At 50.9% G+C, this 19,955-nt stretch overlaps 1 protein-coding gene across 7 annotated transcripts in view; it reads right to left on the bottom strand.

The window, feature by feature from the left end:
- Positions 1 to 4,064: 4,064 nt before the first annotated feature.
- LDLRAP1 (low density lipoprotein receptor adaptor protein 1) overlaps positions 4,065 to 19,955 on the bottom strand; it is a 49,486-nt gene continuing 33,595 nt past the window's right edge. For 2 of the 7 annotated variants that reach the window (XM_044390625.3, XM_044390626.3), the window contains exon 9: positions 4,065 to 5,860. In XM_044390625.3, the coding sequence (XP_044246560.1) occupies positions 5,737 to 5,860 (124 nt within the window). In that variant the 3' untranslated portion in view covers positions 4,065 to 5,736. Of the gene's footprint in view, positions 5,861 to 7,470; positions 7,823 to 13,232; positions 13,360 to 19,955 lie in introns of those variants that run through there. The other 5 variants (XM_026517007.4, XM_044390627.3, XM_044390624.3 and 2 more) reach the window with 5 other exon arrangements.

The raw sequence follows: 19,955 nt of genomic DNA, 5'->3' as shown, positions 1-19,955 counted from the left end.
CAAAAGCTTACATCAAGCCCCATAAAGCTAGAAATGAAATGGTATCTTTAAAATGTAACCCTGGCATAATGTAGTCATCTGGTTCCACTTGCTAATATTAGGGAATTTTTGTCTGTCTGTCTGTTTTTTTCATGTCTATGGGTTGCTTAGTGCGGTTCCAGATTCCAGGCAGGATCTCAACGTATCTGCTCTTATGGTGTTAAGATGATAAGAAGGGCCCAAGGCATCAAGCAGGTGTTGCTGGGTGAGGACCACATGGACCAAACAATCTTGGGAAGTATCCTCAAGCCTTATCCGTTATGGCCTTCAAGTGTTTTCTAAAACCAGATCAATAAGGCAGAGTGGCAAAAGAATTGTGGTTACAGCCTTGAATCTTAGAGACCCGCATATGAACCCAAGTCCTCCCTCTTATTGACTATGTAACTTTGAACAGGTCATCTCATCTATTTCTGCCTCAGTTTCCTTGGCTACAAAATAACAATGATGTTAGTACTAAATCCAGTATATGTTAAACATTTGTATGATTCGAAAAAATAGAAAAAATCAAGTTTAGGATTCAAGGTTGATAAACAAAAAAGTAAGATGGGTTTGAAAACAGAACCCCACCAGTTAGCTTCCCTGTCCCAAGCCCCAGCTCTGCCATTTGATTGGATGAGCTGAGCAGATCAGTCACCTCTCTGAACCAATTTCTTCATCCATAAAGGGGACCCATAATAAACAACTGGGGTAACCAGTGGGCAAGCACTTTGTTAGTAGGAAAGAAAAGAGACATGTTTGTTGTGGCAACGATCCCTCTTCAGAAAGAATTTTCATCGTTCCACAAACACTTATTGAGCCTCACCATGATTTAAAAGCTTTGCGATTCCCTCTCTTTCCTATTTTGTTCCATTCTACTTTTTCTATTATCCTATTCTCTATGTTTTTTAAAAAATTAAAAGCTGATAGAAACCGAGTGGGTCATTTGCCCCGTTTGCCAGGTATTTCTGGATGTCTGCCTTTGGAGCACGCGGTAGAATTGCCCCACCCCCTTGCGGTTGAATGGAGCCACGTGACTAATTCTGACCAATGAGTTGTAAGCAGAATGGCAGGTGTCACTTCTAGGCCAGAGCATGTGATTGCCAGAACCATGTCCTCCAGAGCTACGGCTTTCCCTCTAACAAGGTGACTTACAGCGCTCGAGACAGCAGCTGCTCCATCGGCCAGAGTCCCTGCATGATTACGATGAGCGGAGCCTTCTGCACATCGGCATTGGCTGCATAGTCCTGAAGCTCAGATGAAAAATTAATCCATGTTGTGTCAAGCCACTGAGACCATAGGGCTTTAAAAAGGTTTTTAACTTAAACAATCTTTAAGGTGAAGTTAACTTTAATAACGTATTTTACTTAATCCAAACTAGCTAAAATATTATCATTTCAATTATTTTAAAATCAGTAATAAGTTATGTTCTTTTTTACATACCAAGTCTTCATGGTCTAGTGTGGTTTTTACATTTATAGCGCATTTCAAGTGCACCACAGCCCCACGTGCCTAGTGGCTACTGGACTGGGCAACGCAGCTGTAACGGCTAATGATCCTCATTTTGAAGCACACTATTCTAAGGTATCCTGAAGACATAAATCTTTATCCCAGTCCAGGGGAACTTTAGAAAAGGAAATCCAGTGTTTCGTAAAGTAGGCTGTGGCTACATTTCTGGTACATTTTTCCTCATTTAGTGTGCAGTGGGGGTATTCTTTCAGCGTTCAAACTCCCTGCCACTTCCCTCCCTTTCGCTCACTCACTCACCCCTACTCTCCCCCAAAGGAAAAAAAAAAAGAGAGAGAGAGAGACAGGGGTGTTCTCAAGTGCCCAGGTTGATGGTAAAAAGAAAACTTGACTATCTAAAATGTTCTCAGTACCCACGGTATTCCAGGAGTAGAAATTCACGAAGCCCCAGGTAAGGGTGAAGGAACGATCAGTGCACTTTCTTCTCCACGGGCTGTGAACTGCAGGCTTCAGGATCGCGAGGGAGGGGAGGTAGAGGTGGGAGAAGTGTAGAACTAAGGCGTTAAGACTTGATCTCATATCCTAGGGCAGAGAGAATTCCTTCTGACTTTGAATATTGGCTTGGAACTTATCCTCAAGGATCAAGGGTTGCAGGTAAGTGTTACTTGCTTTTTTATTAATTTGTTATTATATGTGTGTGTTATTGTTGCTATACGGCACATACTGCTTGGAAAGTGTGCTTTTTTCGATTTACCAATATGTCAGGAGCATTTTTCCATGAAATTAAACATTCTTCTACCTCATCATTCTGACAGCCAGATAGTATTTCCTAAATGGGTATACCGTAATTTATTTACCCAATCTGCCATCGTTGGACATTAAGGTCATTGCCGATTGTTAATTGTGTTCGACAGTAGCTTATCGCTCGCATAGTGCCTCAGCTCCTGCACAAGGCTTGGCAGAGGACACACAGATGGAGGAAGGCGTGATCACCCCAAGGCGTCCTTCCGGCAAACTGGGGTTTTACCACACAGGAGGCCGACTTCTGGGGGGTGAGGAGGGCACAGCCTTCTCGGGACACTGCCAGGAGAGCGGTGTAAGATGAAAAGAGTGTTGGAGACAGAGGGCTGTGGGAGGTCCCAGGTGCTGCCACTTAGAAGCTCTGTGGACACCATCACTGAGCCTCAGTTCCCTCATTGGGAAAATGAGGGTAATAAGTGGCCCCTTGGTATTGTTGCAAAGATTAAATCAGAGTGACAATGAAATCCGGTTAAGTAAGACAGATGGGGCATGCGTACACCCAACTCGGCTCCCTCCTGACGCTCCTCTAACATGAAGGCAAAAGGGATTTTTTTCAAGGCATAAAACCACAGGGATAATTAGCACAAAGAGATAACATTAACAAAATTTGGAAGGCAGAAAAGCAGATCAATGGGTTGTAACTTAGAGGAACCAAGGACCCCGAGCCCTAAACTGCCAGTGGGGAAAACTGGAAGTAACACTACTTACACGATAGGAGCCCCCAAAGGCTCAGTGATTACCTACAGAGGCCAGCGGAAGGAGGAGCTAAAGACAGGAGAGTGGTCCCTTCCCTTCTTTGCCCTCCCCCGTACCTGGTCTCCGCTTCTGGACAGAAAACCAGGGTCAGGGCCTGAGGACAGATGGGAGAAAGGCTGTCCCTCCCGTGGGCATGTGCATCCCCCTCTGTGCCAGGCCCCACGTGCCCGTGGCGACAGAGGGTGGCAGACACAGCAGCAGACTCTCCTGGGAGGGGGACTGGCAGGACCCAGCAGAAAGTCCAGCTCGCCCTGGGGAGGCAGAGATAAAGATCAAAGGAGACGGGGACAGGGGTCTGGTGGGCTACCCCAAATGTCCATGTTAAGATGGGGGCTCTGTAGCCCAAGAGGAAGAGCCTTGCCCCAAACCCACACTCTTTAGCCTGTCCCTGTCCACGTCTCCAGCCCAGTTCTCCCTGTGCTTCCCTTTCACCACCCAGGTGGACAGTGGCCTCTTCCAGGCCCTCTCCAGGTGCTTTCCCTTCAGCCTGTTGCTCAGATAAGGGTAGGGAGTATCCTGCTCAGCCAGTAAGCTGGGCCTAGGATCCCCAGTTTGGGTCCCTTTCACTCCTGAATCAGGCCACTCTCCACCCTTCTGGCAGCACCTCCCCCACCCCTTCCAGGAAATCACCACTGAGCGCTCTTCTCAGAAACTCCTGCTCGCCGTCCAATGTCACCTAAAGTACTAGCTGATAGAGCTTTAACCCTCCCAGAGGGAGACGTGCTTTCCTAACCATCTGAAAAGAAACAAGTTTCCGAAGATCAAAAGATTGTAGCTGTAACAGTGGAAACCTATAGGCAGTGGGGCCAGTCAGGAGGACAAAGGAGTGCCGCTCAAACCATTCTTGCAGATATACGTCAGGGCAAATGGGCTAAGGGGAAAATAGAGAGAAAGGCATTCCTCAACCTGTCTGCTCACCTAGAGTCAAATGCCTTTGGCAGAGGCAGGGAGGGCTCATACACCCCCGGGATAGGGCAAGGCGGATGAGGGCTGCGATTTACCAAATAAAAATACAGGGAGTCCAGTTACCTTTGAATTTCCAATAAGCAACCAATGATTTTTTTTTTAAGTTTATTCATTTAAGTAATCTCTACACCCAACATGGGGCTCGAACTCCTGACCTTGAGATCAAGAGCAGCGTACTCCTCGGACTGAGCCAGCCAGGTGCACCTCATAGATAATTTCTACTGTAAGTATGCCCCGTGCAGTATTTGGGACATACATATACTAATAGATTATTCACTAATTTGTCTGGAATTCAAATTTATGGGGCTTCCTGAATTTGATCTGGCAACTCTACCTGCCCCCAGCACAGGGTCTGGCACATAGTAGGTACTCAGTGAAGGAGGGATTTGTTTGAGCTTTGAACTGGATGGGAAATCACAATGTTACATTTCACTGGGTCAGAATGGACTTTCCAATTACTGGAAGTGAGTTTTAATTACCAAAATGAAACTGTTATTTTAGCCCAAAGGGACCAGAAAGTCATGGATCTGCCTGATTGTTATCAGGAGTCAAAGAAGGAAAAACTGCCTTTGACCAAAGAAGTTTGCAGGTGGAGAAGAAAAATAAGGCCATTTTTCCCCCCGTACCCCATTGGTTCCAGTCCATTACATTCATTCATTCAACAACTGCTTATTGCATGCCTACTGTGCGCCAGGCACTGTTCAATAAACCAGTGGGATTATCTGATCATCTTCTTATTACCTCCATTTGATTGAAGAGGGAGAGTGAGGTCCAGAGCAGTTAGGTGACTTGCCCAAAGTAACACAGAAGGTAGGGGGTGGGGTGAATCTGGGATTCACATCCAATGTATCTGACACCTGAGCCCTTGCTCGTTCCCTTTTATGCCTCCGTAGAGATATGAGGTACTGAGTTACAGGGGCCCTGAGAGTAGCAGGAACAGAATGGGTAAAGCCCACATAGATGACCAGCTGTCCCCGAGCCATCACCCAACATTACAATTTTATCTCCTAAGTATCTCTGAGCCACCCATTTTGCTCCCTTTCAATTACTACCCCTCTCCCCCCAGCCCAAGCCACAGCCTTAACAACAGGTGAGTCAGGCTGGCTCACCTCTCCAGTCTGTTCTCCACACAGCAGGCGGGGTGGTCCGTACGAAGGGTAAATGCGAACATGTCGTCTTTCTGCCTAATATGTTGCCACAGTTTTCCTCTGCTCTCAGGATGACAACAAAACTCCTGACCATGGCCAACCAGGTTCCACGTAATTTACTCCTGCTGACCTGCCCAGCTTCATCTCACTTCCTCTTACCCCCTCCCACCTGCATCAGTCAGTATTTTGGTTATCTGTTGCTGCATAACAAGTCACCCTGAAACGTAGTGCCTTAAAACCACACCTGTTTGTTACCTCTTGTGATTCTTGGGCTTGACTAGGCTCTGCTGTGTGGTTCTTCTGAGGCTGACGTCATCTGGAGCTGTAACCAGCCTGGGCCTCCAAGATGCTCACTCAGCTGTCTGGTGATGGATGCTGGCTGTTGCCTAGGAGTTCAACCGGCCCTGTGGACCAAAGGCTACATAGGGCCTCTCCATGTGGTTTGGGATGCTCACAGCATGCCAGCTGGAGTGTCTCAAAAGTGAGCATTCCAGAAGGTAAAATGTAGAAACGTCTAGCTCTTAACTTCAAGGCTAGGCCTGGAATAGAGTACCACTTGTGCCACTATCTTTTGGTTAAGAAGTCACAGACCCAGTCCAGGTTGAAGGGGAGGAAAAGCAGCTCCATTTCTTGATGGGGAAGAATTGGTGGCCTTCTGATCCACCACAGCCGGCCTCAGCTTCTGATCACAGAAACCGCTCCAGTTCCTTTAAGCAGAAAGGAATTTAAGACAGAGAAAAGGTACCCACAGCACTGTAGGGAGGGCTGGAGAGGTGGGTTCTTGGCTGAGCTTCCAGAAATGATCCCCAGAATGACACTGCAGCCTCTGCTGTGGTCAAGACACTGGGAGATCAGGATGCCGGCACCACCACGGCTGGCTCCAGGACTAAACCCTGCCCTGATCCCCTGAGAGAATGGGGGCCCCAAGCTCTTCGCAAACGAGGGTCTAGACACTAGGCCCTTTGCAGCAGCTGCTGCAGAAAAACAAAGTCTCCTCGCCCCCAAATCAGAGTGGCATGATTCTGCCCTACAGTGTTAATGTCCGCAGTGCATCCGTGGTGATGCTCTGGAGGCCTGGCTTCGGAAGGCTAGCTTCTTGGTCTTTCTAGTACGGGAAGGCACACTACGAAAGATGCTGAGTAAGCCATGCTACAGTATCTCCACCGTCCTGGGCCTTTTTTCAGTCCCTAGGAATCACTCTGCGTCCTCTTGCCACAGGATCTTTGTACATGCTGTTCTCTTCTGCCCATAAGTCTCTTTCCTCTGCTCTTCTTCTCCTCTTCCTTCACATCTCTCACTTCTATCTCCTATCTTCTACCTCCTATCTTCTCTGATTTTCCTATTAGTTTATAGCTCCATTTTATGGATGAGGAAGGTGAGGCCAAGTGAGGTTATGTACTTTGCCCAAAAGGGGCTCCTGGGTGGCACAGCGGTTAAGCGTCTGCCTTCGGCTCAGGGCGTGATCCCGGCGTTATGGGATCGAGCCCCACATCAGGCTCCTCCGCTATGAGCCTGCTTCTTCCTCTCCCACTCCCCCTGCTTGTGTTCCCTCTCTCTCTGGCTGTCTCTATCTCTGTCGAATAAATAAATAAAATCTTTAAAAAAAAAGATATTTTAAAAAAAAAAGTACTTTGCCCAAAAGCACATAACTAGTAAACAGGGCAGCTGGAATTTGAACTCAGGCAGCAGCTGCATTATGTCATGCAAAGACAAGTTCACCTGTGTTAAAAGGCCAGGGGTAGGGCATACAGCCATCCTATAAATAAACAAGGATGATGCTTTAGCAAATGTTGACGAGCCCAGAGAACTCTGAGAGTGACAGGCGGTATAGGTGGAAGGTTTCAGGACAAGGTCAGATGCTGTGGAGCTTGGCCCCTGGCTCCCACAGTACATCGATAGGCTGAGCTTCAAATACAGCTGAGCTAGAGGAGTCCACAGAACCCTGACACTTCTACCCTCCACTAGGGAGCAGAGAGCAATTCTCACTGCGTATCAAGGGAGGAAAGCATCTCATGTCTCTCCCAAGAGGGATTATCAATTTCAGCAGCAAAACCCACAATCACAGTGAACAAAGTGTGCTCAGTTCTCATAACTTTAACAGGCAGAATTTTGTTAAGGAGAGAGAGCCATCAGAAAGGAAGGGCGTGGGGTAGGTATAATTGGTACCCCTGCTCGCCTCCCCTTGGCAGCCAGGGCCCAGTGAAGGGAGTCCAGGAGTCCAGAGGACCACATTTGATTTTTAAAATGTAATATGTCCTCAGTCCATAAGCAGCGAATGGGATCACTTGCCCTCCCTAAGCTAGGTCTGGGAATTCTTGGAGTAAAAGAATGGCATTCCCTCTTCCCCAGCCACCACAACTCAAGTCCCTGTAAAGTCAGCAGATGCTCAGCAAAGGAAAAAGACAAGACCAGGAAACCTTGGTTAGCAAACCTGCTCTGCCACTTACCTGCCGTATGACTTTGGGCAAGAACCTTCTCCTCTCTGGACCTATTCCTTGTCCATGAAATGAGGGCATTGGATGAGAACAAAGGATTTAAATTTTCTTAGCACCAGAAACCTTTGTTCAAAAAAAAAAAAAATCTCACAGGGCACCTGGGTGGCTCAGTTGGTTAAATGTCCGATTCTTGCTCTCAGCTCAGGTCTTGATCTCAGGTTGTGAGTTCAAGCCCTGCTTTAAAAAAAAAAAATCTTAGGGACACCTGGGTGGTTCAGTCAATTAAGTGGCTTTTGTTCAGGTCATGATCTCAGGGTCCTGGGATCAAGCCTCATGTCCTGCTCTCTGCCCAGCAGGGAGTGTGCTTGTCCCTCTGGCCCTTCCCCTGCCTATGCTCTCTCTCAAATAAATAAATAAAATCTTTTTTAAAAAAATCTTACACATCCTGTCCTCTAGGAAATAGGGATGTAGGGACTAAGAGACCAGACCACTTACAACCCCCTCTTCTGTGAAGCCCATGTCCTTGAGTGAAAAGCCACTCAAGGAAATGATGTCATAGGATGCCATTTTGGAAATCCATGAGCAGTTTCTGGGGACTAAAGGATTTAGCTTAGGAAAGAAAAGTTTACTAGTACTGTGACTGGCTCAATCTGTGACTTTGCCTGCTGTGGACCCCAGCTTTCTCATCTAGAAGCTGAAAGCTTTGGGCTCAGTGGTCTCTGCAGTCCCTTTCAGTTTTGACAATCCAGGACACTGCCCTGGTAAGGTTACGGTAAATAAAACCCATGGTGGGGAGGAGTGTATGAGGGGAAGAGGGCAGGAACAACAAGAATAAGGTGATTTTCAGAGATTCCGTTTAGGGACAACCTAAGGGGCAGCTCAGGGGGAACCAAAGCTTGTAAGAGGCAATGAACCCCCAATCAGAACTCAATAAAAGAGGTCATGGCCACGGTTTCTATTTTTAGGAAGATTAGAACCAGGAGTTAAGAGAGTAAGTGTGGAATTTGTTATGTGGGATGGATAGATAGATGGAAGGTTGGGTGGGTGGATAGGTGGGTGGATGGATGGATGGATGGATGGATGGATGGATGGATGGATGGGAAATAGGTGGATAGGTAGACAAAGGAATGGATGGGGAATGTTAAGTAGAGTATTTGGGTGGAGGGAGTGGGTGCATATATTTGGTAGATGGGACAGGTGCATATATTCAGGTAAATGGAAGGCAGGTGAGGAAGTGGGTAAGTAAATGGGATCTGTGAGTGGGTGAGCAGACATGCAAAAAGGTGGGTGGGCACAGGGGGAGGCAGGTAGATGCCCAGGTGGTTAAATGGGTGAGTGGGTTTTCCAATGTAGGAAGGCTTAGGGGACAAAATTTGATTGACTGGTTTGTTTAGTTTTCTTGGTCATTTGCTCCATTTCCTCTTCTATACTCTACTCCCATTCAAAGACACCTGAAACATTTACAGTGAGTTTCTCAAAGTGTGGAAATTGTACCAGTGGTTGTGCATAAAATTATTTTACGGAGTTATAATCTTAGAAGAAATCCAGACACAGCTTGAAGTAACGCTGAATCACATAGCAAGGAATATATATGCCCTTTGACTCCTCTTTCCATCTTTCTGGTGATTACGTCAAGGAGAAAGTCCCACCTGGTGCTATTGTGTCTTTAGCACTTTGCTGATTCTTTAACCTCCCTTTTTAACAAGAGAAGGTAGACTTTGGGATCAGGGCCTTAGGCAGGCAATGGAATGTAAGAATATTTCATTTTCATTAGGTTTCATTTTACTGTCACTTTGCACATTTGACACAAATTAGGATAGTGTTACAAGGGTTTCCTTTTTAAATGAATGCATATACATAAAATGAGTAGGCTACATGTAAAATATTCTGTGAACGGTCTCGATCACTGGGACAAGAGATGCTGGATATGGTGAGAAAACACTGGTATGCAGAAGTACGATCTGGTTATGTCATTCCAAGCTCAGCGTCTGCTCCAGGTCCTTCATGAGGGGACCCCTGCCCAGCCCACCACCCAGCCTCTACTGCACCCCTTCTCTCCTCCCCTCTCTGGTCCAGTCCCACAAAACTTCTTTACCTTCCTCCAACTTGCCAGATTTTCTCTTGCTTTCAGGCTTTTGAGCCTGTACATCCCTCCGTCCAGGACTCACTCCTCCTCCCCCGCACTTGGAGGACCCCACTCAGCCCTTAGGTCTTGGTGAGATGCAGCCTCACGCAGGAAGCCTTTGCTCACCCTCCCAGCAGGGTTATATGCTGTCCTCACTGCCCCCAGAGCATTCTGCGTGCCCCCATCACACCACCCGCCTGCAGTGGAGAAACTGGTTAGCTGTCAGCGCTGCCTGTTAGAAGGGGAGCTGGTTGAGGACAGGGACTCTGTCCAGGTCACCCCTAACTTATTTGTTCGTTTTATTGTCTACTCAGGTGCCAGGCACTCTTCTAGCAGATACAGCAGTAAATGGGGCAGAAAAATTCCCTGTCCTCATTCTAGAGGGGGAGTTGGACAAACATAATTGTTTTTTAAAACCGTATCTATTACATATACAATTTCAGGTTGCAATACGTCCCTTCAATAAATTAAAACAGAGTTAGGCAATTAAGAGAGAGAGAGAGAGGCAGAGGGAGAGATGAGCAGTGATGGGGACAGCGACAGCTATGTTAGATTGGGGTCAGGAAAGGCCTCTCTGAGGAGGTGACGTTTGTACAGAAACTAAAGGAAGTGAGGGGAAGACGGGCAATGGCAGGGGGGAAGGCCTTGAGGTACGAACAAACTTGGCGTGTTTAGGGAGCATCTCCGGGGCAGGAGTAGCTGGAGCAGCGTGAGCTTCCAGGAGGCAGCAAGCCTGGACAGTGGCCCCCACTCTGGGACTCAGGGGGCAGGCTGCCCTAGGAATGAGGCTGCCTTGAGCAAACAGAAGGGAGGATGCCTTCTTTGCCCGCATGCCAGCCTACCCTGAGCCCTGCGGGAGAGACCGCCAACATTTGTAGAGGTACTTCCTGTTAACATTTACCTTGGCTGAATGTTTATTAATCGGGTCTATTAATAGACCTTTTTTTCCCCTTTGCCCTTCCTAAGGAATGCTCCTTGGAAGGAGCATTTCCCCCCCATGATCCTCCACCTTGCATCATGCTTCAGGTTTGTACGTTGCTTTTCCGTCCCTTATCTACTGATCTGTGTTTATTTATCCATACGGCACCCAAACAATTTATTGAGCAGGGAACAAGACAGACTCAGCTCCTACCCTCACGAGGTGTCTACTGTTATGAGAGACAACCCTGGGGCACTCTGGCAGGGCCCGACTTCCCTCTCACTTTTGGTAGCTTAGCAGAGAGCTGGCTTGGCTGGACCAGGCCCGTCTGCCAGGAGCCGCCCATGTCCGCTTTGGCAAATACTGGTGATCCTGCATGCCAACACCTTCGAGGCTCTCCCTGAGTCCTCGGGGAGCGGCTCATGGCCACACATCCCTCAATGTATTTCTTATTACTTAGAGAAATTGCGTGTGCCCTCGTCCCTCTGAGCCCAAGAGTGATGGGTAGGTCCTTTTTCCTGGAGCCTGTTGCACGACCGGCCCACTGGCTGCGGTGGGCTCCTCTCTGCTGGAACACTGGCCATGCTGAGGGCCACACTGAGCGTGTTGAGAGTTCGAGGGGCTGCGGACACCCTACTACTCTGCCTCTCAGTTCCTCCCTGGTGCTCTCAACCTGCCCCGAGGGGAGCTAGTGCTGTGTGTGCACGGCCGCCTTGCACAAGAACTCTAGTGAAAGTAGACAGGTGCCCTAAATTGTTGTGAGCATTACAAAGGAGATGACCACATGTCGTGGGAGTGACTCAGGACTTGGACTAGGGGTGTCACAGGCTGGGTTCTCTGGAGGCAGAAATTTAGACGGAGGTCAGCATGTAGGTGTGTATTAGTGTTCTGAGATCAACACCCATGGAAGAGAGGGGAAGGAAACCAGGTGGGAGGAAAGGGGAGACCCCAGGACTGGTCCAAGGACCTCAGCTGCCCCTAGGGGAGCACTGGAGTGAGAACAGCTCTTCGCAGTTGCCCTGGGTTGGTTGAGAGGGCTGGGAGGAGTCCTCTGATTCTCCTCTCCGCCAGTGCTCACTGAGCAGTCACCAGACATGGGCAGCCCTGAACGGGGTGGTGGCTGAAGTGTGCAGGCTGTCTGTGGGCAGCACCCCAGACCCAGGACACCAAGTCTTTCACCGAAGGGCGATCTGCGTGGTGCATCTTACATCCACCACAAGGAGCTTCAGGAAGACTTCCTAGAGGAAGGGGTATTTCACCTTGGGAGTGCAGGGGTGAGCAAGGAAAGAATAGCTGTTCAGGCAAAGGAGACAGTATATAAGACCCCGAAAGGCAAGATGGACAACAGTGCTCTCAAGGAGCTACACAACCCATGAGGAAAGCAGTGGGTCCATTTTAAGATGAAGAAACCACCTCACTGAGGCCAGGGGACTCGCCCAAAGTAGGGTTACAACACATGAGAGAGCCCGGATTAGAATCAGGGTTGTGCCTCAATTCCAGAGCCCTCCCAGACCCCTCCTATTTGGATGCCAGTCCTTGTCAGTCTCTTCTCTTCTCTGAGATGGCTGCTGCCGGTCTCGGTTCTCCCCTCCATGCCTGCACACACAGTGCCTACAGCTGTGCCCCGTGAAACACTAATACTCCCTCTAGTTTCCAGCACCGATTCTGCCGTCTGAAGGGATCCTGGCTCCCTCTTAGGTTAGGTTTCAGGTCAAGGGTTGACTTGTTGTTTGGAAATTTAAGATCAGTCTGTGGCCACGGTCACAGTTCAGCCAAGGACAGAGGTCGGGACTGAAGTTAGGGCTGGGTAATGATTGAATTTCTGACCAGAGCCAAGATTTAGTTGGGGATTAGGTTTAGAGCTTCATCTATAATAAGGGCTCAACCTGGAACCAGGGTCAGGGAATGGTCTGGAATTGGGTCAGAGCTCAGCCTGGAACTGGGGTCAAAGAACAGTCTGTAAAAAAGATGGGGGCTCAGTCTTAGAATAAGGCCAGGGCCCAGTCTGGAACAAGGTCCAGGGCTCAGTCTAGGGACTATGATTGGGACTTAGCACGGAGGTCTAGGGCAGGTTTGGGTCTTGGCCTGGAAACAGAGTCAGGGTTAAACCTTGGGCTGGGGCTCAGGGATGGGAATCTGTCTGAGAGGGACTGAGGACTGTCAGGCTTCTGACTTCCCAGCCTCTCAGCCTGAGACCTGCCCAGGGTGAGAGTAGGCAGGAGAAGCCTAGTGAGGAGAGGAGAGCCCAGCTGAAGATCCGCCCCTCCTGCAGTGCAGTGCTCCAGATTCCCGAGCTCATCCCCCTCCCTCTCACCCCCTCGGCCCGGCATTGGCAAGCACACGCGGGTACGCAGTATGTGGGAAGCAGGGATCCAGGTATGAGGCCCTTGGGAATGCTGTGGCACTGCTGAAGTCTGGTGTTTGCGAGGTCTGCACAGATCAGAGGGGGCCCCAGGGAAATCAGAGTTAGCTCCCAGGAAGGCACAGAGGTGGGTGTAGGGAAGGGGATTGGCTTAGGCTGCACTCCCCCAGCCTGACTATCATGAGAGCCCCAGTGCCACCAGCCTACGGAAATCTGGGCCTCTGCATTGACTGCCTACCGTGAGTCTCCTGGGACTGGCCCTACGCAGACCCCGGGGAGGGTGATGACCAGGTGTAGAGGAAAGAGCCCTGGGCTGGATCTGGGGGGCCTGGGCACCACTGCCTTGCTTCCCATCTCTGAGCCATCTGTAAAATGGAGATAAAATAAATTAAGAAGGGTGAGTATCTGGGGCGCCTGGGTGGCTCAGTTGGTTAAGTGTCTGCCTTTGGCTCGGGTCATGGTCTCAGGGTCCTGGGATCGAGCCCCACATCGGGCTCCCTGCTCAGTGGGGAACCTGCTTCTCCCTCTCTGTCTGCCTGCCACTCTGCCTGCTTGTTCTCTCTCCCACTCTCTCTCTCCCTCTGCAAATAAATAAATGAAATCTTAAAAAGAAAAGAAAAAGAAGAAGAAGACGACAAAGAAGAGGAGGAAGAGGAAGAAGGGTGAGTATTTGACAAAGGAGGAAACTGACAAAGAGGGGAGGGACTGATCCTGGCTCACAGCCCAGTGAGGGACAGCGTGGGGGCCAGAACCCAAGACTTGTAGCACCAAAACCCTTACTTCTCTTGCCAGTCTGGTGTCTTTTGTCTCTGAGACTGACCAGCAGCCCGCTCATATCCCACCCCACGCAGGCTTCCAGGGAAAGGCAGTATAAGAGAAAGAATGGGCAGGGTACAGGACAGACGCCTTTTCATGCAGGGACCCCTCCCAACTAAGCCTGTGGGAGAGGTGCCAGGAAGATCATGTTATTATGGAAGTAAGAAGGTCCCTGCTAGGAGGCGAGGTTGGCATCTCCCTCCTGGAAACAGTTGCTGGTGGGGCAGACTTGTTCTGGGCCCACCTGAGCAGGGCAGGAGAGAAGCAGAGAGAAACAGTAGGTTGGAAAGAACTGGCCAGGGGGCAACCTGCATGCCTGACACTTGCTGAGGGCCAGTAGATGCCACAGAAAAGAGCCGGGCTTGTGCCATCTCAGGTACCGATCCAAGAAGGCATCCCACCACACAAGGGTCCCGAGACAGGAACCATGGGGCAGACTGCTGCAGGCAGGAGCTGGGGACAGGAGGTTATGGAAGAGCCAGATATCCACGTCAGGGGACTGTGGAGGCCAGGGCTCCCATGGGACCCCCAAAGAGCCCACTCTCGAGCCCAGCAGAGAGCCAGCATTCAGACACCCGCCCCGCTGAGGGCACCGGCAGCCGGCAGGATCAGTTCGCAGGGAGGAGCCCAGCCATGGTAGATAACAAGGAGATGTGGCCTCCTGAGCCTTGATTCCCTCGACATCTGTGCCTTAACAACAGAGAAGGGGGAACGAAGCACCAGCTACCACATGGCCACACATCAAAACCATCGTGCTGAGTGCAAACAGCCAGACTCAAAAGGCCACATATTGGATGATTCCATTTATATGAAATGCGCAGAGCAGGCAGATCCACGGACGGAATGTAGGTTGGCAGTTGGCTAAGGTGGGGGGCCGGTAGGGGAGGGTTTCCAGTGGAGAGGAGATTTCCTTTTGGGGTGATGAAAATGTTCGAAAGTGGATTGTAATGTTGATTGCACAACTCTGCGACTGTACTGAACCCCATTCATGTGTGCACTTTACACGGGTGGATTGTATGTTATGTGGATCATATCTCAATACTGCTGTTATTTAAGAATGGAGGTGGATTTGTTTGGGGCCGATGATAAAGTTCTGGAGATGGACGGGGTGACGGTTGCACAACGGCGAGTGTGCTTGATGCTGTGGGGCGGTACGCTTCCACGTGGCTAAAATGATAGATTTTTATCTTAGGTGCATTTTACTGCGATTTTAAACAAATAAAAATTTAAATCTAAATTTGAAAAAAAAAAATGGCAGGGGAGGGAAGTATCCCAGAACAAGACTACATACTCCCAAATACTCCCAGATACTGGGGACCAGAGAAGAACCCATGCTGCGCGCGTGCACACACACACACACACACACACACACACACACACTCACACTCCAAGTCCCACACGTCTGTCACCTGGAGACAAACGAAGGGAAATCTTTGAATTGCCCCTGGGATTAGGATCTCCAACAGATGGCCGTGTAATAACAGTGTGACCACGACACCCTGGGATCTGCCACTGATCAGTTGGGGCCCGTGACTGGAGAAAAATGAAGCTGTTTCCTGTTAATACCCTTATAACCAGGGAGCTCATCAAACCGGCTACAGCTGCTCAGTGTCAGCTCCCCGTGGAGCATAAACTCCTTGAAGGCAGGGACCACCGGGTCTGGCTCGTGCCCAGGGCCTGGTACAGAGCCGGACACATCACGGGTCCTCAGTCGACGTCTGGGGAAAGAGTGAAGAGCCTCCCCTATTAGACAGAGAAGAAACTGAGGCCCAGGGAGGCCATGGCCCTGCTGAGGGCCACACAACCAGGGAAAGGGGGCAGCCAGGATCAAAAGTCAGATTTCCATCTCCTGCGGCCCCGGTCCGTGATGCGCAGAGCTGGATTCCACTGACAGCCGCACCTCTGGCTGTGCACATCTGTTGGCCTCGGTGGGATGAGGCAATCACCCAGGAGGCTGGCCAAGGACTCAGGCATACAGGACAGAACAACCAAAGGCACTTCCAATGGGTGGGGTTGTCAGCCCAGCGCCAAGCCCAGGTCCCCATAGGGCTGCCTCCTCCTGCCTGGCTCTGGGAGCTACATTCCTCAGGCCATACCTCACGCTGTCACCCTAATTCCTCCTGGCTGGGAGGCAGGAGTCCTGGGATACTGTCCTGGTCAGGGGCTCTCTGGGAGATGAACTCAGCAGGTGCCTGCCCCTCTCTGGGTCTCAGTTTCCCCTTCGAGGTGATCAGGTTCCATCCAGTTCTGTTAGTTCCAATCTGGCTTTGCTGACACGGACCTAGACTTAGCCTAGCCTAGTCTGAGGGAAGAGACATCCCATCCTTAGGTGCCCCAGTCCAACCCTGCACACACAACCTCCTGAGAGCCAAAAGAGATGTCACGCCACTGGAAGGATCCCCCAGTCTAAGGAGGGAGAGCTCCTCAGATGGGGGAGACCTGCGCCACCAGCAGGAGGCCCCTGTGTCAATGCTTGGGCTCTGGCTGGCTTCTATTTTTTTTTTTTTTTGAGATTCATTGATTGGTCGATTGATTGATTTAGAGTGCAAGTAGGGGAAGGGGAAGAGGGAGAGAGTGAGGGAGAGAATGTCAAGCAGACTCCGCACTGAGTGCAGACCCCGATGCGAGGCTCGGGCTCATGACCCTGAGGTCGGGACCTGAGCCAAAATCAAGAGTCGGAGGCTTAACCGACAGAGCCCCCCAGGTGCCCCTTCTCTTTCTCAGATACCCTCTCCTCTTCTCACTCACAGGGTTAGGGGCTCACGCCTGTTTCTCAGAAGCCAGCGTCTCTCAGTTTACACAGCAGTGCGTACCAGCTTCCTGACAGCCTGCCCCCATCCTGAGGCCTGACATAGAGCACAGGCTCCTGATACACCATTTGCTTTGGGAGGGAAGCCCTCTGGCTCAGCTGTGTCTGTCACAGCCCCCGGGATGGTGCCACCTTGGTCCAGAACCTGCCCCAGGCAAGCCAACAGCAGAAGTGTCTAGAATTAGGAAGCACTCAGACCTGGCAGGCTCCTTCTGCCTGTGCAAGACCCAAAGACCAAGGCTGGCCTAAATTCAGGACAACCCCTCCAAGAGCCTGGCTCTGAAATGTCTGACATCCATGATGCACAGCCTGGTCCTCAGAGGACCACCCCCCCCCCCCCCGCAAACTCTGGGTTTCTTACTGATGGAGAAACTCAGAGCTTGCTTCCCCAGCTACAAAGTGAGGTTGATAAAAGTAACACCCTTCGGAAGATAATTGTGAAAGATTCCATTGAGGAAAGGCAGGCAAAAATGCTAGCAAGGTGCCTAGCCAAGGGTAACGTTTGCTGTTTTATGCGATCCCCCCCCCCCCCCGCTCAGCATTCAAACCCCTTTCTTGTTTGTGGGACTATCTCCTGGGGGGGAACCTTACAGAGGCGGCTGTCCTCCCAGTGTAGAGGCTGAGCCTCACAGGGTCCGTCAGTCAGGAGCCTGCCCTGAATTCAGGGATGACTAAGGTGGTACAGAGGACAGTGCAGATCATTTGTGGGGGACAGCAGCCGTGCCCAGGCCGTGACGTCTGGTGGCCCTGGCAGCAGCACCGGAATCACGAAGCTCCTCTCCGGGCCCTTGGATGCGTCTTGAGCTGCGAGCCTCCTTCTACATCTGCCCCTTCCCTGAACCAGGTTGGTGTCCTTCCAACAAATTCATGTCCTGCTTCAATTAGTGAGTGTCAGTCTCCATTGTTTTCCACCGGGGAATTTGACTGGTTTGGAAATTGGTCTTTTGGGGGGGGGGGGGGGTTCAGACAACACACCCGCAGGGAAATGGGGGAAATGATTATTTGGTCTAGCTGAGACTAAAGGTAGCGAAAATCCAGTTAGTATCCAGGGATGGGAATCTAGCAGGCTGTGGTATGTAGTGGTGAAACAGCTAATTAAATTAAATTAATGAATTACATTATGGCCTGTGGCCATCTGGAAAAAAGTGCCACTGAAGGCAAAGCTTGGAGGGCCTCAATTGCTACTGCCATTGAACACATGAATGGCACGAAGATTTTAAAGATGGGTGGCTGCTTCCATGACACAGGACAATTAAAAGAATAACAGCTTTAATCCCTGCACTCTTGGCTCAAGGCATGGACTGGAGCCTAGGAAGTTTTTTACAGCGGGGCTAGAAATTCTCTTATCTTTTACTGCAGCAGGATGAAGTTTGAGGAAAACTAAATGCAAACGTGATCCTTTGCCTGGCCGAGTTACACTGGCGGCTGAGCGCCCAGCCTCCTCTCCCTCCGCTGCGCCGATGCTGAGGAGTCAAGGCTGCTCCTGGGACCTCTTCTCTTCCCGGTCCACGTCGCAGCATGGGGGGTGCACTTGGCCGCAAGTGGCTGAACACCCTGGGAAAGTGGAGGCCCGGGGCAGGTGGGCCCCTGGGCATGGCACAGCTCCCAGCAGCTCCCAGCACTGTTCTCTCAGCTCCACCTTCCTCGGGGTTGGCTTCAACCAGAGGGGCTGGAGCCGGCTCACTCTGGCTTGCAGAGCTGATTGCACGCACTCTGTGCGTTCAGTGATGCTCTGTTGGCAGCTTAAAAGTGGCCACGGAGGGGATATTTACACCATGGAAATCTGCAACCCGCTACCAATCAGCACCTTCTTTTTTTAAGGGGGAGAGCTGGTATACCAGCCCACGACTGGCTTCCTGCTAGGTCTGGTGCCCTGAAGGGTAGCAAGGCGGCCACCGGCTTCTTTGTGTTTGTACCAAAGAGGGAGAGGATGAGTGACAGAGGGAGAGAGGATCTCTCTCCCCTGACCGTGGAACCAGGTCGGCTTTTCAGCCTCACTGAGCTCCAGCACCAGATGGAATGCTACGACCCGACTGGCTGAGTCTCACCAGATCCCTCTCCGGAGCTGGAGTGTGGGCTCAGCTGCCCTGAAGAGCATGGGCTGTGTTGAGGGCAGAGCTCTGAACAAAATGGGTCCTTCGGGGAATGAGGAAAGGACTGGAGAGGACGAGTGGCAAGACGAGTACCCACCACACCCTCTTAGGGTGTCCAGCCACACCCACGGCTTCCCTGACCACTACCAGAGCTAGTCCCCGCCCAACCATGTGTAACTGATCACAACTGGACGTCTGCACTCAGGCGATAAGAACGACAATCCTAACAGCTAAAGCACATAGTGTTGGCCACGTGCCAGCTGCCATTCTGAGTGCCTGACATGTATCAGCTCATCTAACCACAGAAGAGCCTGTGTGAGGCGGGTGCTGTCCATGCCCCCATCCACAGATAAGGAAAACGAGGCCCAGAGGGGTGGCATAACTTGCCAGAGACCACAGTGGTGGCACTGGGATGCGGAAGCAGCTACCTGGCTCCAGGTCCTGGCTCCGAAACTCCATTCCAACCTGCCCCTGAAATGCCCACAGGAACCTCAAACTCATTGCCTTCTCTTCAAACCTTAAAGCCCTTCCCCTCCGCGTCAACTCCAAGTCAGTGTTCAGGTGTCGCCAAAGGCATCCCTGTTCTAGAAAGCTTTCTAACCCCATGCCAGGCTAACGCCCTCTCTATGGCTGGCCCAGCAACCTCTGCCTCCCCCATCGGAGCCCCGAGCACTGGGCGTTGTAACTGTCTGGCTTCTTGTCTGTTTCCCTGGAGGGCAGGAAATGGGTCCTATTCCCCCCACGCCCCGACATACCCAGTGTCCTCAGTGCAGACCTGGCACGCAGGGGCCACTTGGTGAGAGCCCAGCCCTGGGCCCTCCATGCGCTCCCCTCCCCCACTGCCAGGTCCTGCTCTAGCGGGCCCAGCGCATGCAGACCCCTGCCTCACTTTACAGGCAAATGTCCCAGCAGCCCCTCTGCCACTCCACCACCCCAGCTGGGTCTACTTCACACGCTCAGCACGGATTTCCCCACCTCCGCTCCTCAGCCTCCTTCCTGCTTTACTCTTTTATTAAGATTCTAATTAAATAATTCTAATGAAATGTAATGAGCTGAATCGACAAACTTACTGCGATAAAACAGCATTCGAGACATTCTCTCTCCTGTTCTTTCTTTGGCAGTGGAAGCAGGATAGCACGGGGCCTTTACTGCCTGGGGGGGCGGGTGGGGGGGATCTGCAGGGCTGGGACTGAGGGCCATACTCACAGGACATCACCATGGGCCAGAACCACTGGCCTGGCAT

Source organism: Ursus arctos, unplaced genomic scaffold, assembly GCF_023065955.2.
Source record: "Ursus arctos isolate Adak ecotype North America unplaced genomic scaffold, UrsArc2.0 scaffold_32, whole genome shotgun sequence".
Taxonomy (NCBI): domain Eukaryota; kingdom Metazoa; phylum Chordata; class Mammalia; order Carnivora; family Ursidae; genus Ursus; species Ursus arctos.
Note: the sequence above shows the minus strand (reverse complement) of the source record. Positions and strands in the feature narration are given on the sequence as shown.